Source organism: Nomascus leucogenys, chromosome 7b, assembly GCF_006542625.1.
Source record: "Nomascus leucogenys isolate Asia chromosome 7b, Asia_NLE_v1, whole genome shotgun sequence".
Taxonomy (NCBI): domain Eukaryota; kingdom Metazoa; phylum Chordata; class Mammalia; order Primates; family Hylobatidae; genus Nomascus; species Nomascus leucogenys.
The window spans coordinates 12,179,545-12,206,486 of NC_044387.1; the positions used below are offsets into that span (position 1 = coordinate 12,179,545).

General features: G+C 46.3%; 1 protein-coding gene across 10 annotated transcripts in view; it reads left to right on the top strand.

Annotated features, from left to right (window-relative positions):
* Positions 1-26,942, top strand: part of PLA2G6 (phospholipase A2 group VI) — a 69,457-nt gene that overhangs the window by 18,639 nt on the left and 23,876 nt on the right. For 9 of the 10 annotated variants that reach the window (XM_030815564.1, XM_030815568.1, XM_030815567.1 and 6 more), the window contains exons 3-5: positions 16,760-16,975; positions 18,924-19,107; positions 22,010-22,197. In XM_030815564.1, the coding sequence (XP_030671424.1) occupies positions 16,760-16,975; positions 18,924-19,107; positions 22,010-22,197 (588 nt within the window). Of the gene's footprint in view, positions 1-16,759; positions 16,976-18,923; positions 19,108-22,009; positions 22,198-26,942 lie in introns of those variants that run through there. The other variant, XM_030815569.1, reaches the window with a different exon arrangement.

The window sequence follows — 26,942 nt, forward strand, 5'->3', positions numbered from 1 at the left end:
GACACAGAGTCTCGCTGTGTTGCCCGGGCTGGAATGCAGTGGTGCACTGTCAGCTCCCTGCAACCTCCACCTCCAGGGTTCAAGCAATTCTTCCTGCCTCAGCCTCCTGAGTAGCTGGTATTACAGGCACCCGCCACCAAGCCCAGCTAATTTTTGTATTTTTTTTAGTAGAGACAGGGTTTTGCCATGTTGGCCAGGCTGGTCTTGAACTCCTGACCTCAGGTGATGTGCCTGCCTCGGCCTCCCAAAGTGCTGGGATTACAGGCATGAGCCACCCTGCCCGGCCCTATTGCTCTCACTTTGAAATCACGACATGAGCCACAGTGAGCCTATGATGTGGTTTGACATCTTTCTACATTTCTCTGTTTACCCCTCTCCCAGAAGGCATGCCTCCCTCCCTCCCCTCAGCCTGCAGCCCCTTCCCCTCCACGCTTACTCTCAGCTGATAGCCCTGCTGCTGTCTTGCTGAAAAAATAGAGACAGCCAGAGGAGAATTCCCTCCACCCCACGCACACACCTCTGTCCCCGCCTACTCCACATTCCCTGTTGTCAGCACCAATGTGTCTAGCTGAGGGTGGTCCCCCCATTCAAGGCCATCATCTCCTGTCATCTACTTCTTGACACCATTTGAACAATTATTTCCCCTCTTTCCTACATAACACTTTCCCCTTTTCTACTATATATTTTCTGCTGTGGATTGAATGTATCCCCCCGAAATCATCTGTTGAAGCCCCAATCCCCTGTGTGAGGGTACTAGGAGGTCGGGCACTATGGGGGTGATTAGGTCATGAGGATGGAGCCCTCATGAATGGGATTAGTGCCCTTATAAGAAGAGACTTGAAAGAGATGATCTGTCTCTGCCATGTGAGGACACAACAAGAAGGTAGCCATCTGCAAACCAGGAAGTGAACCCTCACCAGGAACTCGATCAGCCAGCACCTTGATCATAGACTTCCTAGCTGCTAGAACTGTGAGAAATTAAGCCTCCCAGTCTATAGTTTTCTGTTATAATGTCCTGACCTAAGTTATTTTCCATCATTATACAATGGGTTATTTTTTTCTTTAAAAAAAATTCTTTCTTGACTCTACTTTTTCCTCCAGGGACTGCTTATATTCAACTGTCTTCATTCCTCTCCTCCTATTTTCTCTCTTTAAACTTTTCAAAAATAGCAAAATATAACACATATACAGAAAATGATATACAGCTCAGTGATTTATCACAAACACCTGTGTAACCACCACTCGAATCAAGAGATAGGACATTACAGCACCCCAGAAGCCCTCCTTTTGTCCCCTCTTCCCAAAGAAGGGTAACCAATAACTTGCCTTTTATGATAAAGGCTTTTTCTTTTTTTTGAGATGGAGTCTTGCTCTGTTGCCCAGGTTGGAGTGTGGTGGCACGATCTCTGCTCACTGCAAGCTCTGCCTCCTGGGTTGATGCCATTCTCCTGCCTCAGCCTCCTGAGTAGCTGGGACTACAGGTGCCCGCCACCACACCCGGCTAATTTTTTGTATTTTAGTAGAGACGAGGTTTCACTGTGTTAGCCAGGATGGTCTCGATCTGCTGACCTCGTGATCCACCCACCTCAGCCTCCCAAAGTGCTGGGATTACAGGCGTGAGCCACTGCCCCCGGCCAAGATAAAGGCTTTTGTATCTGGCTTCTTTGTTCAGCATTTTGTTGGCGAGATTGATATGTTTTGTGTGCAGCTGTCTGTCATTTTCATTGCAGTAGAATTCCATTGTCTACTATATCACAGTTTTAGTTACTCATTCTACTACTGATGAAAATTTGGGTTATTTCTAGTTTTTTTGGTGCATACATGTGTTACATTTCTGGTAGACATATACCTAGGAGTGAACTGGCTGCATTATGGGCCATAACTTGTCTTCAACGTTAGTAAATAATACCGCCTGTCTGTTTTCCAAGCAGCAGTGAATGACACTTTCTGTTACTTCATACCTTCTGTTACTTGGTACTGTCAGATTTTAAAATTTTAGTCATTCTGTCGGGTGTCTAGTAGTATGTTATTGTGGTTTTATTTTGCATTTGCCTGATTGCAAATGAAGTTGAGCACTTTTTGATACAGTGATTAACCATTTGGATATCCTCTTCAGTGAAGTATCAGCTCAATTCTCTTGACTATTTAAAAAATAAAGTTGTTTATTTTTTTCTTACAGAGTTTTAGGAGGATTTTTTGGGTGTATGTGCAGTCCAAATACATACCTTTTGTCAGTGATAGGCGTTCAGCTGCACACACAGTGTTTTGCGTTTTTATTCTTTTAATGGTATCTATTGATAAACATGAGTTCTTAGTTTTAATGAAGTCAGATTTGTTCATCTTCTTTACGGTGTACTTTTCGTGTCTTGTTTAAGGAAGTCCTTCTCTATCTTAAAGCTTTGAGAAGCATTCCTTCTTTCTCTTATTTTCTAAAAATTGTTGAAGATCTTCCTTCCTTCCTTCCTTCCTTCCTTCCTTCCTTCCTTCCTTCCTTCCTTCCTTCTTTCCTTCCTTCCTTCCTTCCTTCCTTCCTTCCTTCCTTCCTTCCTTCCTTCCTTCCTTTCATCCATCTCCCTCTCTCACCCAGGCCAAACTTCAGTGGCATGATCATGGCTCACTGCAGCCTCAACTTCCCAGGCTCAAGTGATCCTCCTGCCTCAGCCTCCCGAGTAGCGGGGACTACAGGCATGCACCACCATGCCTGGCTAATTTTAAAAATTTTTTGTAGAGACAGGGTCTCACCATGTTACCCAGGCTGGTCTTGAACTCCTGGGCTCAAACAATCCTCCCACCTCAACCTCCCAAAGTGCTAGGATTACAGGCATGAGCCACATGTCCAGCCTGTATTATTTCTTTCTTAAATGTTTGGAAGAACTCATGGGTAAAGCCATATGACCCTGGAGTTTATTTGTGGGCAGCTTTTAAAACATGGATTCAATGTCTTTAACAAATATAGGACTATGAGATTTTCATGTCATGTCGGTTTGGTTATGTTGTGTTTTCAAGAAATTTTTCTGTTTTATCTAAGTTGTCAAATTTGTCTGCAGATCCTCTTATTTTCTTTTTAATGTATGGAGGATCTGAAGGGATGGTACTTTGTGTTTCCTCTATTTCTTGTTTGGTTTTGCTAGTGATTTGCCAATTTAAAAAATCTTTCCAAAGAACCAACTTTTGGCTTTGTTTATTTTTTGAATCCCTGAGTAGCTGGGATTACAGGTGCCCACCATCACACCCGGCTAATTTTTTGTATTTTTAGTAGAGGTGGGGTTTCACCAAATTGGCCAGGCTGGTCTCGAACTCCTGATCTCAGGTGATCCACCCACCTCAGCCTCCCAAAGTGCTGGGATTACAGGTGTGAGGCACTGTGCCTGGCAAGCCTCTTTTTAAATGGCACCAATCCCATTCATGAGGGCAGATCCCTGATGATCGAATTACCTCCTAATGGCCCCATTTCTTAATACTATCGCACTGAGAATTAAGTTTTAACATAAGAATTTTAGGAAGACACAAACATTCAGACCATGGAACATATATAAAACAGTTGTCCTACCAACTAACAGAATACACATTCTTTTCAAGCACACCTATATAAAAATTATAGACACTGACCTATGCTGGCCATAAAGCAAATATGAACAAATTTCAGATACCTGAAAAGATTTAGACTATGTCCTCCAACTACAGTGCAATTAAGCTAGAAATCAATAGCAAAAATGTAACTATAGATGAGCCCATATGTTTGAATTTTAAGCAAGATATATGTAAATTACCTATGGTTCAAAAAAGAAGTCACAGTGAAATTTAGAAAATATCTTGACCCAGCTGGGTGCAGTGGCTCACGCCTGTAATCCCAGCACTTTGGGAGGCCAAGGTGGGTGGATCACCTGAGGTTAGGAGTTCGAGACCAGCCTGGCCAACATGGAGAAACCCTGTCTCTACTAAAAATACAAAAAATTAGCTGGGCGTGGTGGTGGGCACCTGTGGTCACAGCTACTTGGGAGGCTGAGGCAGGAGAATCACTTGAACCTGAGAGGCAGAGGTTGCAGTGAGCCAAGATTGCACCACTGCACTGCAGCCTGGGCAACATGAGTGGAACTCCATCTCAAAAAAAAAAAAGAAAGAAAAAAGAAAAAGAAAGAAAAAGAAAAAAGAAAGAAAATATCTTGACCCAATGATGATGGAAATACTACCTATCAAACTTGTAGGATGAACTTCTACTTCTGGCCATGACAGAGTAGCCTGTATTTACTTGCCTTCCTATTTATATATTTATTTTTGAGATGGGGTCTCGCCCTGTCACCCAGGTTGGAGTGCAGTGGTGCAATCTCAGCTCATTGCAACCTCTGCCTCCTGGGTTCAAGCGATTCTCTTGTCTCAGCCTTCCAAGTAGCTGGGATTACAGGCGCCCATCACCACAGCCAGCTAGTTTTTTATATTTTTAGTAGAGACGGGGTTTCATCATGTTGGCCAGGCTGGTCTCGACACCTGACCTCAGGTGATCCACCTGCCCCTGCCTCCCAAAGTGCTGGGATTACAGGTGTGAGCCACTGCGCCTGGCCCTGAATGACCTTTTTAATGTGTTGTTGAATTTGATTTGCTAGTATTTTGTTGAGGAGTTTTGTGTCAATATCCATCAGGGATACTGGCCTGTAGTTTTCTTTTTTTATATGTCTTTGTCTGGTTTTGGTGTTAGGGCAATACTGGCCTCATAGAATGAGTTTGGAAGTTTTCTCTCCTCTGTTTTTCATAACAGTTTGAGTAGGGTTGGTATTAGTTTTTCTTTAAATGTTTGGTAAAATTAAGCAGTGAAGCCATTGGGTCCCAGGCTTTTCTTTGCTGGGAGACTTTTCATTACTGCTTTGATCTCATTAGTTGTTATTGGTCTATTTAGGTTTTGGATTTCTTCACGGTTCCATCTTGGTAGGTTGTGTATGCCTAGGAATTTATCCATTTCTTCTAGGGTTTTCAATTTATTGGCATATAATTGTTCATAGTAACCTCTAATAATCCTTTGAATTTCTGTAATATTGGTTGTAATATCTCTTTTTTCATTTCTGATTTTTTAATTTGGGTTTTCTCTCTTTTTTTGTTAGTCTAGCTAAAGGTTTGTTGATTTTATCTTTTCAAAAAACTTTATTTTGTTGATCTTTTGTATCATTTCAATTTCATTTATTTCTGCTATGATCTTTATTATTTCTTTTCTTCTACTAATTTTGGGTTTGGTTTGCTCTTACTTTTCTAGTTCTTTAAGAGACATCATTAGATTATTTTGAAGTTTTTCTACTTACTTGATGTAGGTGCTTATAGCTATAAACTTTCCTCTTAGTACTTCTTTCCCTGTATCTCATAGGCTTTGGTATGTTGTGTTTCCATTATCATTTGTTTCAGGACATTTTTAAATTTCCTTCTTAATTTCTTCATTGACCATTCAGGAGCATATTATTTAATTTCCATGTGTTTGTATGGTTTGCAAAATACCTTGTTTTTAATTTGTAGTTTTATTCCATTGTGATCACAGAAGATACTTGATATGATTTCAAATTTAAAAAGTAATTTGGCTGGGAGAAGTGGCTCATGCTTGTAATCCCAGTGCTTTGGGAGGCCAAGGTGGGCAGATCACAAGGTCAGGAGATCAAGACCATCCTGGCTAACACAGTGAAACCCTGTCTCTACTAAAAATACAAAAAGTTAGCCGGGCATGGTGGCAGGTGCCTGTAGTCCCAGCTATTCAGGAGGCTGAGGCAGGAGAATGGAGTGAACCCGGGAGGCGGAGCTGGTAGTGAGCTGAGATCCCGCCACTGCACTCCAGCCTGGGCAACAGAGCGAGACTCTGTCTCAAAAAAAAAAAAAAAAAAAAAAAACAATAATAATAATTTAAGACTTGTTTTGTGGCCTACCATGTGGTCTATCCTTGAGAATGATCCATATGCTGAGGAGAAGAATGTGTATTCTGCAGCTGTTGGATGAAATGTTCTGTAAATATCTAATAGGTTCATCTGATCTATGCTGCAGACTAAGGCTGGTGTTTCTTTGTTGATTTTCTGTCTGGATGATCTGTCTAATGCTGAAAGTGGAGTATTGAAGTCTCCAGCTATTATTGTGTTGAGGTCTATCTCTCTTTAGCTCAAAGAATACTTCCTTTATATATCTGGGTATTCCAGTGTTAGGTGAATATGTATTTAAAATTGTTACATTATCTTGCTGAATTGACCCTTTTATATATTGACCTTCTTTGTCTCTTTTTATATTTTTTGTCTTGAAGTCTGTTTTGCCTGATAGAAGCATAGCTATTCCTGCTCTTGTTTGGTTTCCATTTGCATGGAATATCTTTCTCCATCCCTTTACTTTCAGTCTGTGTGTGTCTTTATAGGTGAAGTGTGTTTCACGTAGGCAACAGATCACTGGGTCTTGTTTTTCTATCCATTCTGCCACTCTCTGTCTTTTGATTGGAGAGTTTAGTCCATTTATGTTCAATGTTATTATTGACAAGTAAGGACTTACTCCTGTCATTTTATTAATTGTTTTCTTGTTGCTTTGTGATCTTCTTTCCTTCCTTCCTGTTTTCCTTTTAGTGAAGGTGATTTTCTCTGGTGGTATGTTTTAATTTCTTGCTTTTTATTTTTTTGTGTGTATCTGCTGTATGTTTTTTGATTTGAGGTTAACATGAGGCTTGCAAATAATATCTTATAACCTAATATTTTAAACTGATGACACCTTAACACTGATTGCATAAACAGATAAACAAAAAAAGAGAAAACTAATAAAAACTCTACATTTTAACTTTGTCCCTCCACTTTTTAACTTATTGTACTGTTTATGTCTTGAGAAGTTGTAGTTATTATTTTTGATTGTTTCCTCTTTTAGCCTTTCTACTCAAGATATGAGTGGTCTACATACGACAGTGTTATAATATTCTATATGTTTCTGTGTACTTGCTATTACCATTAAGTTCTGTACTTTCAAGTGATTTCTTATTGCTCATTAATGTCCTTTTCTTTCAGATTGAAAAACTCCCTTTAGCATTTAGCAGTATGTGAACTGCATTTTTCAACTCCAGAATTTCTGCTTGATTCTTTTTTTTTTTTTGAGACGGAGTCTCGCTCTGTCGCCCAGGCTGGAGTGCAGTGGTGCGATCTCGACTCACTGCAAGCTCCACCTCCCGGGTTCACGCCATTCTCCTGCCTCAGCCTCCCGAGTAGCTGGGATTACAGGCGCCTGCCACCATGCCCGGCTAATTTTTTGTATTTTTAGTAGAGATGGGATTTCACCATGTTAGCCAGGATGGTCTCGATCTCCTGACCTCATGATCTGCCTGCCTTGGCCTCCCAAAGTGCTGGGATTACAGGCGTGAGTGGCCGTGCCCAGCCTGCTTGATTCTTTTAAATTATTTCAATCTCTTTGCTAAGTTTGTCTGTTAGGATTCTGAATTCCTTCTCTGTGTTATCTTGAATTTCACTGAGTTCCCTCAAAACAGCTATTTTGAATTCTCTGTCTGAAAGGTCACATATCTCTGTCTCTCCAGAATTGGCCACTGGTACCTTATTTAGTTCATTTGGTGAGGTCATGTTTTCCTGTATGGTCTTGATGCTTGTGATGTTCGTCAGTATCTGGGCATTGAAGTTAGGTATTTATTGTAGTCTTTGCAGTCTGGGCTTGTTTGTACCTGTTCTTCTTAGGGAGACTTTCCAGGTAATAAAAGGACTTGGGTATTGTGATCTAAGTTTCTGGTCACTGCAGCCATATCTGTATTAGGGAGCACCCCAAGCCTACCAATACTATGGCTCTTGCAGACTCGTAAAGGTACCACTTGGGTGGTCTTGGATAAGATCTGGAAGAATTCTCTGGATTACCAGGCAGAGGCTCTTGTTCTCTTCCCTTACTTTCTCCCCTAAAAATGGAGTCCCTCTCTCTGTGCTGGGCTGCTTGGAGCTAGGAGAGGGGTGACACAGGCACCTCTGTGGTCACTATCACTAGGACTATGCTGGCTCAGACCTGAAGCCGGCACAGCACTGGGTCTCACTCAAGGCCTACAGTCACCACTGCCTGGCTACTGCCTATGTTTGCTTAAGGCACTAGGGCTCTACAGTCAGCAGGTGGTGAAGCCAGTGAGATTATGTTCTTCCCTTCAAGGCAGCCACCCTTCAAGTTCCCCCCACCCCCATCCTGGGAAGGTCCTTAGATGCCATCTGGGAGGCAGGGCCTGCAGTCAGAAACCTTAGTAATCTCCCCAGTGCTCTATTCTGTTACAGCCTGGCTGATACCCAAGCCATAAGGCAAAGTCCTTCCTATTCTTCCCTCCCGTTTCCACAAGCAGAGAAGTCTCTCTCCATGGCCACCACTGCCCAAGCCCTGTGGCAAGTGCTGCCTGGCCACCACCAACGTTCATTCCGGGCCTAAGGGCTCTTGAATCAACTTGTGAATGCTGCCAGGCCTGGGACTCTCCCTTTAGGGTAGTGGGCTCCCCTCTGACCCAGGGAAGGTCCAGAAATGCCATCCCACAGCCAACACTTAGAATCTGGGACCCCAAGAGCCCTCTTGGTGCTCTACCGCACTGTAGCTGAGCTGGTACCTGGGCTGATTTTTGCTTTTTATGAAGGTACTTTTTTGTTTGTACAGTTGTTCAATTTGGTGTTCCTCCAGGGAGGACAATTGGTGGAGGTTTCTATTTGGGCATCTTTTTTTTTGAGACGAAGTTTTGCTCTTTCACCCAGGCTGGAGTGCAATGGCGCGATCTTGGCTCACTGCAACCTCTGCCTCCTGGGTTCAAGCAATTCTCCAGCCTCAGCCTCCCCAGTAGCTGGGATTACAGGCACCCGCCACCATGCCTGGCTAATTTTTTTTTTTTTATTAAAAAGTAAACTTTAATGTCGAAAATGCAAACTTGGGGAAGGCAGAAAGATCACACACAAGGCTGTCGCTTCATACTTGGAAGGTTGCACGGCAGCCAGGAGAGGTGCTCCTCACTTCCCAGACAGGGCGGGGGCCGGGCAGAGACGCTCCTTACTTCCCAGACGGGGCGGCGGCCAGAGAGAGGCGCTCCTCACTTGCCAGATGGGGCGGCGGCCACGTGCCTGGCTAATTTTTGTATTTTTAGTAGGGGCAGGGATTCTCCATGTTGGCCAGGCTGGTCTCAAACTCCTGACCTCAGATGATCGACGCACTTCGGCCTTCCAAAGTGCCGGGATTACAGGCGTGAGCCACCGCGCCCGGCCCTATTTGGCCATCTTGCTTTGCCTCTACCTTCATTTGATAACAGAACACCCCTATGTAACCACCACCACAATCAAGATATAAGACATTTCTGTTATTCCCCAAATTTCCTTCATGCTCCTTTCTAGTCCATGGCACCCATCCCACCCCTGGACAAACACCTATGTGCTTCCTTTTTTTTTTTTTCTCTGCAAGAGGACGTCTTCCTATACCTATGTGCTTTCCATCACTGCTGCTTTTAATCATATAGCATGTAGTCTTATGAGTCTGACTTTTTCACTTAGCATAATGCTTTTGCAATTTGTGATTGAGCGTTTTCATATGATTCTGTTTTTTCTCTCTCTTAGCTTGGAAGTTATACACTTTTTAGTAGTAACTCTCATGTTTCTATACATCCTGCTAGCGGAGACATTGACTACCTGTTTTTGTCTGTTTAGTGTTGCTATAAAGGAATACCTAAGTCTGAGTATTATACATAGAAAAGAGGTTTTATTTGTCTTGTGGCTCCTCAGGCCGTACAAGAAACATGGTGCCAGCATCTTACCAGCGTCACATGGCAAGAAAGGAAGTGAGGAAGAGAAAAGAAGTTGTTAACCGGTTGTTAAAAAGTGCCAGGCCTGGGCTGGGCACGGTAGCTCATGCCTGTAATCCCAGCGCTTTGGGAGGCCAAGGCGGGTGGATCACCTGAGGTCAGGAGTTTGAGACCAGCCTGACCAACATGGAGAAACCCTGTGTCTACTAAAAAAATACAAAAAAATTAGCTGGGCATGGTGGTGCATGCCTGTAATCCCAGCTACTCGGGAGGCTGAGGCAGGAGAATTGCTTGAATCCAGGAGGCGGAGGTTGCAGTGAGCTGAGGTCACCTGGGCGACAAGAGCGAAACTCTGTCTCAAAGGAAAAAAAAAGCACCAGGCTCTTTTTAACAACCAGTTCTTACAGGAACTAATACAGTGAAAACTCACTCACCCCCACCCCACTGGGAGGGCACTAATTCATTCATGAGGGATCCACCCCTATGACCCAAACACCTCCCATTAGCCCCCCACCTCCAACATTGGGGTCAAAATTTAACATGAGGTTTGGAGGGCAGACATCCAAATTATAGCACTACCTTTGTTCCAGGCTACCTTCAAAGGATGTTTATACAGCAAACAGCCTTGAAAAATAGAGTTAGGGTCCCCTTGTAGAGCACAGGGTAAGTTTGCTTACTTTTCAGCATAATCAAGATTGTATCTTCTTCTGGAGCAAAACTTCGACAACAGCAAGTGGGGCAAAGTCTGAAACCTTTTGCACATCTTGACAGAACCTTAGAGATTACAAGATATATCTTTGCCTTACTCAAGGTCCATTAGTATCTTCCAGAACAATAAGTTGGTCCTAGAATGCTTTAGCTATATATTCCCTTCCAGGCTTCGATGCCGTGTGCTGTTGTTTTATTTAGTTTTTATTTTAAACCCAACAAGATGCTATACCATCAATACTTATTTAGATCCCCCCACATATTTAACTTGCCATGGTGCTTCATTCTTTCATGCCTCTTTAAGCATCCATCTAGGACCGTGTTCATTCCACATGAAAAGAAAGCTTTTGGCCCAGCACGATGGCTCACATCTGTAATCCCAGCACTTTGGGAAGCTGAGGCAGGAGGATCGCTTGAGCCCAGGATTTCCAGACCAGCCTGGGCTACGTGGCAAAACCCTGTCTCTACTGAAAATACAAAAAATTAGCCAGGTGTGGTGGTGCACGCCTGTAGTCCCAGCTACTCGGGAGGCTGAGGTGGAAGGATTACTTAAACCTGGGAGGTTGAGGCTGCAGTGAGCAGTGATTGCACCACTCACCGCACTCCAGCCTGGGTAACAGGAGTGACACCTTGTCTCCAAAAAAAAAAAAAAAAAAAAAACAAGGAAAGAAAAAGCTTTTGTATTTCCTTTTGTGTAGGTCTGCTAATGACAAAGTCTCTGGGTTTTTTGTTTGACTAGAGAAATGTTTTAATTTTAACTTTATTCTTGAAGGTTTTGTTTTTGTTTTCATTTTGTTTTGTGTGCCAAGTACAGAATTCTCATTGGCATTTATTTATTTATTTATTTAGAGACAGAGTCTTGCTCTGTGGCCCAGGCTAGAGTACGGTGGCACAATCTCTGCCTCCCAGGTTCAAGCGATTCTCCTCCCTCAGCCTCCTGAGTAGCTGGAGCTACAGGCATGCGCCACTACACCTGACTAATTTTTGTATTTTTAGTAGAGACGGGGTTTCACCGTGTTGCCCAGGCTGATCTCAAAACTCCTGAGCTCAAGTGATTTGCCTGCCTTGGCCTCCCAAAGTGCTGAGATTATAGGCATGAGCCACCGTGCCTGGCCAGCATTTATTTTCTTTTTAGCTCTTTAAGGAAGTCATTCCATTATCTCTGGCTACCATTGTTGAGAAGCCAGCTGTCATTCTAATGGTTGCCCTTTGGAGATAACTTTTTTTCCTCTGCTATTTTAAATATTTCCTCCTTGTATTTTATTTTCAACAGGTATAATATGGCACATATATCAGCAATTGCTATGTTACATACAATACATATTGTGCAACATATGTGTCATCATCAGTTATTGCTGTGTAACAAACTACTCCAGAACACAGTGGCTTATAAAAGGAATCATTTATTTAGTCCATAAATCTGCAATTTGAGCAGAGCTCAGTGGGAAAGCCTCAGCTCTACTTTATATGGAACCATGTAAGGTAACTTGCAACTGGCAAGTTGGTGCTGGCTGTTGGCTGGGAGTTCATTCAGGGCTCAGGGCCCAGGACCAAGAGTCCTCACCATGGGTTGCTTCAGCCTCCTTGAGGCATGATGGCTGGGCCCGAAGAGAAGAGAAATAGAAACTTCCAGTCTCTTAAGGCATTGGTCTGGAAACTGGGACAGCATCACTTCTGCCATATTCTGTTGGTAACGCAGTTACATCACCAGATTAAAGGGTAAAGAGGTACAAATTCCCACTGCTCAGTGCAAGAAATATCAGTGATTTAGGGGGCTGTGTTTTAAAACCCCTACAAGGTGCTAAGTGTGGATTTCTGGGGCTTTCTTGTTTTTGTTTTTTTCTATGTGTTTTTTTGGTGGTGGGGTCAGGGAGGGCTTATAGGGTATGTTAAGTCAGCAGAATAATTTTATTTATTTATTTATTTATTTGGAGATGGAGTTTCACTCTTTTGCCTAAGCTGGAGTAAAGTGGCGTGATCTCGGCTCACTGCAACCTCCGCCCCACTGGTTCAAGCGATTCTCCTGCCTTCGCCTCCCAACTAGCTGGGATTATAGGCACCCATCACCACGCCCGGCTAATTTTTGTATTTTTAGTAGACATGGGGTTTCGCCATGGCTAGTCTGGAATTCCTGACCTCAGGTGATCCACCCACCTTGGCCTCCCAAAGTGGTGGGATTACAGGTATGAGCCACTGTGCCTGACCTATAATGTTTTTTAAAAATCAGTTTTGGAAAGTTTGCAGACATTAACTCTTCACATGTGGCTTCCATTTGATTCTTTTTCTACTCTGCCTCTGATCCTCCACTTGTATGTGTATGCTAGATCTTTTATTAGATAGTCTATGTCTCTTATGTACTCTACTATATTTTGTATTCTTTTGTCTCTCCATGCGTTATTCTGTTTACTCTTTCCTGATTATGTTTTTTAATTCTGTACTTTCCATTTGATCCTTTTTTGATCATTCAAAACTCTTTGCCAAAATTCTAAATTTCCTTTTTTAACCTCTTGAATGTTATCACAGTTACTTTAAAGTCTATTTTGGATAACTTAAATATTTACAGCTCCCTCACTTACAGATATGTTTCTTTTGTATATTGTTTCTGTTGGTTTTCTTTCACATCTTATCTCCATATATGTCTGGTGGGTTTTGATTATGTGTTGGTCATTGTATTTGCAAGTATGCTTGTAGAAATAATCTGGAGTGGCCGGGCGCGGTGGCTCACATCTGTAATCCCAGCACTTTGGGAGGCTGAGGCAGGTGGATCACGAGATCAGGAGATCAAGACCATCCTGGCTAACACAGTGAAACCCTGTCTCTACTAAAAATACAAAAAATTAGCTGAGCGTGGTGGCAGGTTCCTGTAATCCCAGCTACTCGGGAGGCTGAGGCAGGAGAATCGCTTGAACCAGGAGGCAGAGGTTGCAGTGAGCCAAGATTGCGCCACTGCACCCCAGCCTGGGCAACAGAGCGAGACTCCATCTAAAAAAAAAAAAAAAGAAATAATCTAGAGTCTAGTTTGATGTTTCCTTATAAAGAATGAATTTATTTTTGCTTCTCCCAGGTACCTGGGAACACTCGCAACTAGCATAACCTCAGTCTAGTTTCTGGAACTGAAATTACTTGAGGCTGAACTGTGGTCCCTGTGAGAGCATGTCTGTGTATGGCTCACCCTTATTCCTAGGCTATGTAGTTCTTTAGGACCCTAACCCAAAGTAAGAGATGTTCATCAGGGCTCTCTTGGCAGACCCCTGGGCTCTAATCCCTGTGTCCTGAGCCCCACGAGGCTATTACTGGTGCTGATCAATCCCCCCATCCTCTCCAGTAGCAGCCACCTGAACACTGAGCTCAATTCCTGGGTTTCCATCATTTCTTCCAGCCTGGTGAGTCATCAGTGTCTTTGAAGGTATGCAGTGCCTGCCAGCAGATGTTTTTTAATAATTTGTCCAGCATTTCTGGCTGTCCTCAGTAGGTGGTCTGTTTCACATTCCCTAGTCTGCTGTTAATGGTAAGTGGAAGTTCTGAGAGAGAATCATCGTTCCCATCAGCATTCAAATGCCTGATTACACTTTCCCCATTCGCTACCCCTTCCTTTATTTGCTCCTGTCCACGGCAAAACTCCTCAAAAATATCTATCTTTGCAATCATCAGATTCTCACATCCTGTCCTTAAACCCACTTTAATCAGGCCTTGGTTCCCACCATTCCACTAAAAGTATTGTTGTCAAGGTCGTGCATGCCTCCATGATGCTAATTCCAGTGAAGAGTTTTCAGTTGTCATTCTCTGACATATCGGCAACACTTGATGTGGAGTGCCCTGATGTTGAGAGGCTGGTGAGATGAAGGAAAAACCCGGCCAAGGGCAATGAGGAATGGCTTCCTTCCACCTCCTCCTTCCCTACCTTTGTTGTGGTTTTTGTTGTTTCTATAACACTGATTACTGTATAGTTTATTTAATGTACTTCCTTATTCTATGTTTTTACTTTAGTCATTTTGTTGATCTCCTCCATAATAACATAGGCTCGGGCCAAGCGCAGTGGCTAACGCCTGTAATCCAGCACTTTGGGAGACCAAGATGGGTGGATCACTTGAGGTCAGGAGTTCGAAACCAGCCTGGCCAACATGGCGAAACCCTGTCCCTACTAAAAATACAAAAATTAGCTGGGCGTGGTAGCACACTCCTGTAATCCCAGCTACTAGGGAGGCTGAGGCAAGAGAATTGCAGGAGAATCACTTGAACCCAGGGGGCGGAGGTTGCAGTGAGCTGAGATCGTGCCACTGCACTCCAGCCTGGGTGACAGAGTGAGACTCTGTCTCAAAAAAAAAAAAAAAAAAAAATAGGCTTCAGGAGGGCAGAGCATTTTATGCAATTGTTCATTAATTGACCCCTCCGTTTGGCACAGATCACATGCCCAGTAGTTAACTGTTAATCGACGCACTCTCTGTGGGACAACAGGCTGGTCCCGTTGAGCCAACACTCTCTGGGCACTGCCTTCACTAGACTCTGGCTGGCTGCTGCACTTGTAGAGGTATGCAAGACAAAACCTTCTGGTATGTTAAAAGCCCTGGTCAGAACTTTAACCATCACTGACATGTAATGGTTATGGTTTTGAAAGTGCTTTTATAGTGCTTTTTCATCTGTCCTCACAGAACCTCTGGGAAGTAGGTAGGACAGGTACAGTTAGTCTTATGTTTCAAATGGGGCTCAGAGAGGGAAAAGGATTTCCCAAGATCACACAGCACCTTAGTAGCAAAACTTGGACTCAACCTCAACATTTAAAAATGAACAAAGCTGGCTGGGCACGGTGGCTCATGCCTGTAATCCCAGCACTTTGGGAGGCCCAGGCAGGCAGGTCACCTGAGGCCAGGAGTTTAAGATCAGCCTGGCCAACATGATGAAACCCTGTCTTTTCTAAAAATACAAAAAATTAGCCAGGCGTGGTAGCGGGTGCCTGTAATCCCAGCTACTTGGGAGGCTGAGGCAAGAGAATCACTTGAACCTGGGCGATGGAGGCTGCAGTGAGCCGAGATCGTGCCATTGTACTCCAACCTGGGCAACAAGAGCAAAACTCCATCAAAAAAAAAAAAAAGAGAGAAAAATTTCCCTTTTTTTATATCTCATTTTAATGGCTGCATAATAGTATATTACATAGTTATACCATAATTTATATAATATTTTGTTGCTGTATATTTAGGTTAAAGAATACTTACTTAGTTCCTACTGTGAACAGGTGCCAAGTACTCGAGGCTGGGGCTCTCAGATGTGGCAATCAAATTAGAAAGTGGATGTGGCAGGGCTGTGGTAAAATAAAATATAAAAGTAATAAATGATATTACCAAAGAAAAGTTTTTCAGAATAAAAGAAAATCTAGACAAGCATAGTGGCTCACACCTGTAATCCCAGTACTTTTGGAGGCTGAGGCAGGAGGAACACTTGAGGCCAGGAGTTCAAGACCAGCCTGGGCAACATAGCAAGACCCCCTGTCTACAAAAAGAAAAAAAATTAGGCCAGGTGCAGTGGCTCACGGTGGCTCGTGCCTGAAATCCTAGCACTTTGAGAGGCTGAGGGGGGCGGACTGCCTGAGCTCAGGAGTTCGAAACCATCCTGGGCAACATGGCCAAACCCCATCTCTACTAAAAACACAAAAAATTAGCCAGGTGTGACGGCATACACCTTTAATCCCAGCTACTCTGGAGGCTGAGGTAGGAGAATTGCTTGAACCTGGGAGGCGAAGGTCGCAGTGAGGTGAGATTATAACACTGCACTCCAGCCTGGGTGACAAAACGAGACTGTGTCTCCAAAAAAAAAAAAAAAAATTAGCTGGGCATGGTGGTGCATGCCTGTAATCCCAGCTACTCAGGAACTAAGGTAGGAGGATCCCTTCAGCCCAGGAATTCGAAGATGCAGTGAGTCATGATCACACCACCGCACCCCAGCTTGGGTTACAGAGCAAGACCTTGTCTCTAAAAAACAAAGAAAGTCTAACCTAAACACCATTATGTCATTTACATGTGTATAGATGTGTGTGTGTGTGTGTGTGTGTGTGTGTGTGTGTGTGTGTGTGTGTGTGTGTGTGTTGGGTTACAGAGCAAGACCTTGTCTCTAAAAAACAAAGAAAGTCTAACCTGAACACTATTATGTCATTTACATGTGTATACGTGTGTGTGTGTGTGTGTGTGCGCTTGGGAGGGGAGTCAGGCTGGAGCAGGCCAGGCCACAGTCTGGGGGCCTTCTGATTCCAGCAGGGATGTGGCCGAGGGTCTTGCCTGACTCATTTCCGGGTCTTGCTCCTCTGTCCTGGCTCTACAGACTCTTCCAGCTGGAGTTGGAGGCTGACGCCCTGGTGAATTTCCGGCAGTATTCTTCCCAGCTGCTACCCTTCTATGAGAGCTCCCCTCAGGTCCTGCACACTGAGGTCCTGCAGCACCTGACCGACCTCATCCGTAACCACCCCAGCTGGTCAGTGGCCCACCTGGCCGTGGAGCTAGGGATCCGCGAGTGCTTCCATCACAGCCGTATCATCAGGTGAGCAAGGGAACAAGACCATTTGGACAACGTGTGTGTACCTGCTTGTGTGGGCAGTGGGGGCCGCAGGCCTCGGTTCCCCTCCATAGTTTGACTTTAAAAGGAGCAGGGCCTGGCCTGGTCACTCACTAACGCAGTCCCAGCACTTTGGGAGGCTGAGGAGGGAGGATTACTTGAGGTTAGGAGTTCAAGACCAGTCTGGCAAAATAGCAAGACCTTGTCTGTACGAAAAAATTAAAAAATTAGCATGTGTCTATAGTCCTAGCTACTTGGGATGCTGAGGCAGGAGGATTGCTTGAGCCCAGGAGTTAGAGTTTACAGTGAGCTATGATTGCACCACTGCACTTCAGCCTGGGTGACAGAATGAGACCTTGTCTCTAGGGGAAAAAATAAAAATAAAAAAATAAGGCGCTGCATTGCTACCGGATTAAAATGTAAGAAGGACAATGTAATGTTTCCAGAGTCCGAAGTGCTCACCAGGTGCCAGGTCTGTGGGAGCTGATTTCTACCCACCATGAAATTGAATTTTACCAACCCCCACAAGGTATCTTTGTTTTATTTTATTTTATTTCATTTCTTTACTTTATTTTATTATTTTATTTTATTTATGACAGAGTCTTAGTCTGTCACCCAGGCTGGAGTGCAGTGGCGCGATCTCGGCTCACTGCAACCTCTGCCTCCTGGGTTCAGGTGATTCTCCTGCCTCAGCCTCCCGAATAGCTGGGACTACAGTCATGTGCCATCATGCCTGGGTAATTTTTGTGTTTTTAGTAGAGACAGGGTTTCACCATGTTGGCCAGGTTGGTCTCGAACTCCTAACCTCAGGTGATCTGCCCTCCTTGGCCTCCCAAAGTGCTGGGATTACAACATGAGCCATCATGCCCGGCCCAGGTATCATCATTCTAGAGAGAGCTAACAGGACTTGTGCAGGTCACTCAGCCAGAGAGAGTGAAAGAGGGGCTTGGATCCTTGGTGTCTGCTTCCAAGCTGCTCTTCTGGAAGCTGAAGGCCTCCTTTTGTGAATCCATTCAGCCAGCAGATGGAGCAGCGGTTGCCCCTGGTGAGGGCACTGTCCCCACCCTTGCACAGGACACCAGTTGGCCCATCTTGTGCAGAGGTAGCCACACCTCCTCTGAGACTGTATCCTAGATGGCTCAGTTAAGCTCCCAGGCCCAAAACTCAAAACCTCACTGCTGGCCGGGCGTGGTGGCTCACACCTGTAATCCCAGCACTTTGTGAGGCCGAGGCAGGCGTATCACTTGAGGTCAAGAGTTTGAGACCAGCCTGGCCAACATGGTGAAACCCCATCTGTACTAAAAATACAAAAAATTAGCAAGGCGTGGTGGTGCACGCCTGTAATCCCAGCTACTCGGGAGGCTGAGGCAGGAGAATTGCTTGAACCCAGAGGCGGAGGTTGCAGTGAGCCGAGATTGCATCACTGCATTACAGCCTGGGCAACAAGAGTGAAACTCCACCTCAAAAAAACAAAACAAAACAAAACCCCTCACTGCACTTTAGTTTCCAGGCGTGCTTTTGGACAGCACAGTGTCTCATCTCACCACCACTCTGTCCATTTCCTGGGGCAGGCACAGCAGCTTGTGTAGATAAGGATATTGACGCCCAGGAAGGTTAAGTGAATTGCCCGAGGCTAGTGAGATATCCATGTTCTGTGACCCTTTCCTGTGCCACCACCCTGCCCACTTCCTGCTGGTGTGGCCCTAGGGCCCATCTCTTGTACAAGTGAGCAAGCTGAACAGAAACCTGGTACAGTTCACATCAGATATAATTACATTCAAATCAGCCCAACTAGCTGAGTGGCAGGAATGCTCTTGCGCTCAAACCAGAAAGTCCGAGTTTCCGAGCCCACTTCCCTGCATGTGCACTTAGGTCCCCCTGCCACCTTGTGCCACACCTGCTCACCTCTGCTCACCCTGGCCCTCTCCTGCAGCTGTGCCAATTGCACGGAGAACGAGGAGGGCTGCACACCACTGCACCTGGCCTGCCGCAAGGGTGATGGGGAGATCCTGGTGGAGCTGGTGCAGTACTGCCACGCTCAGATGGATGTCACCGACTACAAGGGAGAGACCGTCTTCCATTATGCTGTCCAGGGTGACAATTCTCAGGTGCTGCAGGTGAGCAGGGGGAGAGGCAGGGTGACTGGTACTGATACCTCCCAGTGTCCACAGTTCCCTTTGGGCCCCTGGGCTCAGGTGTCACTCTCGGGCCTCTCACTGTCCCCCATTGGTCCTTGAGGCCTGAGCTCCTTCATGGAGGGTGCAGACCCCTCCCTGGCTCTTCCTTCCCAGCCCTTTTCCAGGAGCCACGTCTTCAGTCTCTTTGCTTGATAAACCTGGGGACGACCTCTAACCCAGCAAAATAAACCCCAAAAAAGGCCCAGCTCCAGTCAGTTCAGTTCCGCTTTTCCTGAGCACAAACTGTGAGCCAGATGCCTGCCTGGAGGGGCTCGTGGGCCAGTGGGACCTGGGCTTACCCTTTTGCAAGCTTGTCCAATCTGTGGCCCTGCAGGCTGCATGCAGCCCAGGACGGCTTTGAATGTGGCCCAACACAAATTCACAGACTTTCTTAAAACATTATGGGATTCATGCATGGACTTTTTTTTTAGATCAGCTGTCATTAGCATTCATGTATTTTATGTGTGACCCAAGACAATTCTTCCAATGTGGCCCAGGGAGGCCAAAATATTGGACACCCCTGTTTTACAGGAATTCAAACCAAACAAACCAAACTCTCTCCAGTTCCTGTAGGCGTTTGTGCCAGAGGCCCTCCTGTTAATGTTTTTGATTACCTGGGCAAAAGATGTGGTTTTTTAATTGTGGGCAAGCAGATGGGGTGATACTATTAAATAGCTATTTCATATATTAGATTGAACAGAAAAGGCAGGATGTTGGATTATGTTTTATTGTCTAGAATTAGAAAATTCTTCTAAAGAGCATGTTTTCTCTGCCTTGGCATCAGAATGCAACTACGTTATACCAGAAAATGTGGATTCCTTTTTTTTTTTGAGACAGAGTCTCCCTGTGTCTCCCAGGCTGGAGTGCAGTGGTGCGATCTCGGTTCACTGCAACCTCTACCTCTCGGGTTCAAGTGATGCTCGTGCCTCAGCTTCCTGAGTAGCTGGGATTACAGGCATGTGCCACCATGCCTGGGTAATTTCCGTATTTTTAGTAGAGATGTGGTTTTGCCATGTTGCCCAGGCTGGCCTCCAACTCCTGGCCTTAAGTGATCCGCCCGCCTCAGCCTCCCAAAATGCCAGGATTACAGGTGTGAGCCACTGTGCCCGGCCCAGAAAATGTGGATTCATATCTTATGCTTCTTGCTCTCAGGGAAGGGAATTCTCCACCCACTGTTGAACTCCACTTTCACCAAGAATCCTCTGTGCACCCAGCACGGTGCTGCGCAGACCCTGCCTCCACACGGGTCTCGATAGTCATGCACGACTGCAGCTGTCCTTTATCTGGTGCTGATTGGTGCCTGACCCTGAACTGAGTGTTGTATGTGTTCTAGTTAATTCTCAGAATACACTCATGGGGTGGAGGTCATTATTCCCCTTTCCTCTCTGAAGAAACTGAGGTTCAGTGTTGTTAAGAAGTGTGCGCAGGGAGGGCCACAAAGCTGAGAGAGTGGGGCTTGACCTTCCATTGGCCTCGATGCCAGCCCCTTGCTCTCCCTGCTCTGTCTCTGGCCTGCCTCAGGTCCAGTGGGACTGCTGTGAGGTGACCCTGGTGTCACATGGGTACACTGTGGTTGTAATGAACCTCATGGGGACAGCATTGAGCCAAAGGTGAGATAGTGAAACCCTCCTAGTGCTTGCTTTTTTTTGAGACAGGATCTAGCTCTGTCGCCCAGGCTGGCGTGCAGTGGCGTGATCATGGCTCACTGCAGCCTCGACCTCCTGGGCTCAGGTGATCCTCCCACCTCAGCTTCCTGAGCAGCTGGGACTACAGTTTTGTGCCACCACATGGGCTAATTTTTTTTTTTTTTTTTTTTTGAGACAGAGTCTCTCTCTGTTGCCCAGGCTGGAGTGCAGTGGCGTGATCTCGGCTCACTGCAAGCTCTGCCTCCTGGGTTCATGCCATTCTCCTGCCTCAGCCTCCCGAGTAGCTGGGACTACAAGCACCTGCCACCACGCCCAGCTAATTTTTTTTGTATTTTTAGTGGAGACAGGGTTTCACCGTGTTCGCCAGGATGGTCTGGGTCTCCTGACCTTGTGATCTGCCCGCCTCGGCGTCCCAAAGTGCTGGGATAAAAGGCATGAGCCACCGCACCCGGCCCACACTGGCTAATTTTTAAAATTTTTTTTGGTAGAGACAGGGTCTCCCTATGTTTCCCAGGCTGGTATCAAACTCCTGGTCTCAAGTGATCCTCTCACCTCCCAATGTGTTGGGATTAAAGGCATGAGCCACTGCGCCTGGACCCTAGCTCTCTTTTTAATACTGCTGTTCTTTCACTGAAAACGTAGTACCTGCATGTAGAAAAAAATCAATCAGGACAGAATGAAAAGCAAGAATCACTCCCACCTGAACCCCCAGTGCCCATCCTCAGATACAGCTACCTTTTCAGTTCCTTGACTCAGAAATGTTTCATGTGAGCCACAGTCATGCCAGGTCGACCCCCTCCCTCCCATCCACACTGGCACTTGGCTTTCCTGGTGCTTCTCTTTACGTTCTTTTTTTTTAAACAGAGTTTTTGCTGTATTGCCCAGGCTAGAGTGCAATGGTGCAATCTCAGCTCACTGCAACCTCCGCCCCCCTGGGTTCGAGCAATTCTCTTTCCTCAGGTTCCTGAGTAGCTGGGATTACAGGTGCCTGTCACCACACCTGGCTAATTTTTGTATTTTTAGAAGTGATGACATTTCACCATGTCAGCTGGGCTGGTCTCAAACTCTTGACCTCAGATGACCACCCACCTTGGCCTCCTAAAGTGCTAGGATTACAGGCGTGAGCCACTGCGCCCGGCCTCTTTACGTTCTTATCAGCATCCTATGGAGTCAAACTTACCTTCCTCTTTCACCAGCTCCTTGGAAAGAACGCAGTGGCTGGCCTGAACCAGGTGAATAACCAAGGGCTGACCCCGCTGCACCTGGCCTGCCAGCTGGGGAAGCAAGAAATGGTCCGCGTGCTGCTGCTGTGCAACGCTCGGTGCAACATCATGGGCCCCAACGGCTACCCCATCCACTCGGCCATGAAGTTCTCTCAGAAGGGGTAAGACCTCCTCCCCTCCCCATCTGCTGGTATGCTGGGGTCCAGCTCTCCTATCACCTATCCCGTGCCTGAGGCAAGCAGTGTCCACTGTAGATCTTAGCATCTCCAGCCTCAGAGCAGAGGCCCTGGGTTCACAAGCCTCGTTAGGCCCTGCCTGGCCCAAAGAAAGTGCTCCATCACTGTATCATGGGTAGGAATCTCAGTTCACAAGTTCAGCTGTGCAAGGAGAAGACTTTAAAATTTTTCTGGCTGGGCGCGGTGGCTCATGCCTGTAATCCCAACACTGTGGGAGGCAGAGGCGGGCAGATCACCTGAGGTCGGGAGTTCGAGACCAGCCTGACCAACATGAAGAAACCCCATCTCTACTAAAAAATACAAAATTAGCTGGGCATGGTGACACATGTCTGTAATCCCAGCTACTTGGAAGGCTGAGGCAGGAGAATTGGTTGAACCCCGGAGGCGGAAGTTGCAGTGAGCCGAGATCGCACCGTTGCATTCCAGCCTGGGCAATAAGAGCAAAACTCCGTCTCAAAAAATAAATAAATAAATAAAAATTTCTATAATGTACCTTAATTCCTAGAAGTGAATCTCCCTCTATAAAACTGGAGACAACCAATCTTAGCTCTCTTTGGGGTCTCCTCTTTCCAGCTCCCCTCCAGGTGGTACTCCAGTTCTGGAGTCTGATGCAACCCCAAGGCCCACCTGGCCCCTCCTCTAACCCAGCCCAGCCTGATCTGAACAGCCCCCCGATGGCTTTATTGCTCCTTGGTTTCTTGTGTGCCCAGCTCAAAGCCTGGGAAATGCTTGGTAAGGTGGCTGAGCGCCCGTCTACCTAGATGCCTCTTTCCTTTCTGGCTTGTGGCACTGTTGGGAGGCAGGTGCAGGCTCATGTTTTGGGAGCCTGGGAAACCCTGGTGTCAGGAAAATTGTTTTCAAAGGGATGGGGGATGAGATAAAAAGGATAAAAGAGATGAATATCTCAAATCTCAAAATACTATCTAGGCCAGGCACGGTGGCTCACACCTGTAATCCCAGCACTTTAGGAGGCCAAGGTGGGTGGATCACCTGAAATCAGGAGTTCGAGACCAGCCTGACCAATATGGTAAAACCCTGTCTCTACTAAAAATACAAAAATTAGCCGGGTGTGGTGGCATGTGCCTGTAGTCCCAGCTACTCAGGAGGCTGAGACAGGAGAATTGCTTGAAACTAGGAGGCAGATGTTGCAGTGATTCAAGATCGTGCCACAGCACTCCAGCCAGGGCGACAGAATAAGACTCCATCTCAAAAAAAAAAAAATACTATCTAGCAGGAACAACATCTAGAATGAATGAATGAGCCAATGAGTCCTTCAGTCCTGGCACTGTGCTAAAGCACTAGCCTCACTGAAATGAATAAGCCACTCCAGGACAGGAGACACCCCAGCCACCCAGAACCTCATAGCGCAGTGCCAGACAAGCAGAGAGAAGGCATGGGCGGGCACCACTCAGGCGGGGAGGCTGACACTCGTGCCTGTCCTTGGGTTGTTCCTTCCTCTGGGAGCTGCCTCCACCTTGCTAGCCCCACGGGGCATTGCTAGCCCTTCTAAGGGCTGGACCAAGCCTGGACAAACCCTCCTTTCCTTGAATCTCCCAAGCACAGCCAGAATGAGCTAGAACTTTCAGAAATACTTGACCAAACAGAGAAGATACCAACACCCCTAGCCCCGCAGTCAGGTTCCCCATTTGCAGGTTGTGACCTGAGTGGACACCAGGTGACGGGTGATGCTCTTCTCTACCCAAAGGGCTGGCACATGGCCCCACTCTTGCTTGTCTCCAGCCACCCTGAGCTGTACTGGGCAGGAGCTGTAATTGACCAGTTTTCTCTCTCTTCAAACAACCTCAGCCCTCACCGGTCCCTCTCTGTCCCCACACAGGCCATCCTGGTTGGGTCCAGCGTCCCATCACATAAGAGGATCTTTGCACAGAAGACAAAGGAAGAGGCTCCTACCTTGAGTGGAGCAGGGAGATCCCTTATCCACATGGCAGCCAGCACAGCCCTACTCCAAGCATCGCACAGCCTCAGTGTTACTGACAAGTGGTTCCCTCACAGCTCAGACTAGGAGCTCCCTTGCTGTTTTTCTTTTTCTTTTCTTTGTTTTGTTTTGTTTTTGAGACAGAGTTTCACTCTGTCACCCAGGCTAGAGTGCAATGGCATGATCTTGGCTCACTGCAACCTCTGCCTCCCAGGTTCAACTGATTCTCCTGCCTCAGCCTCCCAAGGAGCTGAGATTACAGGTGTGTGCCTCCATGCCCAACTAATTTTTGTATTTTCAGTAGAAATGGGGTTTCATGATGTTGACCAGGCTAGTCTTGAACTCCTGACCTCAGATGATGTACCTGCCTCGCCCTCCCAACATGATGGGATTACAGGCGTGAGCCACTGCGCCCGGCCACCTCTGCTGTTTTTCAATGCAGCTGACCTTTCCCACAAAGCTGGGTTTGTGCCTGTGGTTCTCAGATGGTTAAGCCCCTGCTGGGGAAGGGAAACAGATAATCCCAGACAGTGAGATGGAGGCTGAGACTGAGGATGCCTGGGGGCTGCACTGGGAGCTCAGAGACGGCACTCAGGCAGCTGGAGTTCAGGGAACGCTTGGGGGCAGCAGAGCCCGAGCCAAGCCATGGACACTAGCCAGAGCTGGCCACTTGGATGAAGACTTGGGGGGCTCCAGAGCGCCTTAGGGAAAGAAGCTGGGCCTGACTCCATGTGCCTAGTGCTGAGCACCAAGCCCTGGCATAAGGGCTGTAGGGAGCTGGGCAGCATAAATCCTGGGCCTGCGCTGGGCACCCCTAATAATAGAGAAGAGCAGCTGAACACTAACACTGTCCCAGCCACCAGCTTAGCCTTCATGTGGGCTATTTCACTATAGCCCAGAGAGCTGATGTATTTTATTCCCTTTTTAAAGCTGAGGGCCAAGTGTGGTGGCTCATGCCTCTAATCCCAGCACTTTGGGAGGCTGAGGCAGGAGGATCGCTTGAGCCTAGGAGTTTGAGGCTACAGTGAGCTATGATCATGCCATTGCCTTCCAGCCTGAGTGACAAAGGGAAATCCTGTCTCAAACAAACAAACAAACAAACAAACGAAAAACAGATGAGGAAACCAAGGCTTAGAGAGATTAAGTAACTTGCTCAAAGTCAGGCAGTCAGTAAGTGCCAGACCTGGGAATTAAACCCATGTGGGCTGTCCTAGTAATTGCACTAAAAAAAAAAAAAAAAAAAAAAAGCTTTATTGAGATATAGTTCCTATTCCATGCAATCCACCTATTGATAGTATACAATGGTTCTGATATATTGTGTTGATTTTTTCAACTGTGGTAAATTATATATAACATTAAATTAGCCATTTTAACCACTTTCGTTCTTTGTTTTTTGTGTTTGAGACAGTTTCGCTCTTGTGCCCAGGCTGGGGTGCAATGGTGCGATCTCGGCTTACCGCAACCTCCACCTCCCAGGTTCAAGTGATTCTCCTGCCTCAGCCTCCCGAGTAGTAGCTGGGATTACAGGCATGCACCACCATTAATTTTGTATTTTTTAGTAGAGACGGGGTTTCTCCATGTTGGTCAGGCTGGTCTTGAACTCCTGACCTCAGGTGATCCACCCACCTTGGCCTCCCAAAGTGCTAGGACTACAGGCGTGAGCCACCGTGCCCGGCCCATTTTTAACTGCTTTTAAGTGTACAATTCGGTGGTTTTAATCACATTTACAATGTTGTCCAACCATCACCCCTTTCTAAAACATTTCTTATCACCTCAAACAGAAACTCTGTAACCATTAATAACTCCCGATTTTCCCCTCCCCACAGCCCCTGATAACCTCCCATATCCTGTCTGTCTCTCAGAACTTGCCCGTTGTAGAACCTCGTATCAGTGAAATCATACAGCGTTTGTCCTTTTGTGCCTGGCTTATTTCACTTAGCATGATGTCTTCAAGGTTCATCCATGTTGTAGCACGTATCAGAATTTCCTTTCTTTTTAAGGCAGAATACTATTTTGTTTATCCATTCAGTCCTTCACTGATAGACTCTTGAGTTGTTTCCAGCTTTTGTCTGTTGTGAAGAATGCTGCTGTGTACATGGGTCTGCAAATGTCCATTCAAGTCCCTGCGTTCCGTCCTTTGATACTCCCGACCTCAGGTGATCCGCCTGCCTCAGCCTCTCAGTGTTGGGATTACAGGCGTGAGCCACCGCGCCCAGCCAGAAAAATTTTAAATTCTCCCCCTTGCACAGCTGAACTTGTGAACTGAGATTCCTACCCATAATACAATGATGGAGCACTTTCCTCGGGCCAGGCCGGGCCTAATGAGGCTTGTGAACCCAGGGCCTCTGCTCTGAGGCTGGAGATGCTAAGATCTATGGTGGACACTGCTTGCCTCAGGCACCGAATAGAAAGCAATTGTGCTCTTTCCCACTCTGTCATACTGCTTCCTATAGCATGCAGGTCACTGTGTGACTCACTGACAGTGTGGTAAGGAGGTGGAGGGTGGCTGTGTGCCAGGCACAGAACTGGGCTCTGAAATGCCTGGTCTTTCTTACACCCCAGCCACTCGTCTCAGCACTCTCTCCATGTTGCTCAGCTTCTGGAGGCCACCAGTGAGGAAGCTGGGGCTTGACTTCAAGCCCATCTGACTCTAAAGCCAGCACCAGGGAGGGTAATCATTGCTGGTGGCAGTCATCAGGAAGGCTTCCTGGAGGAGGGGGTTAGTTGTGCCTTG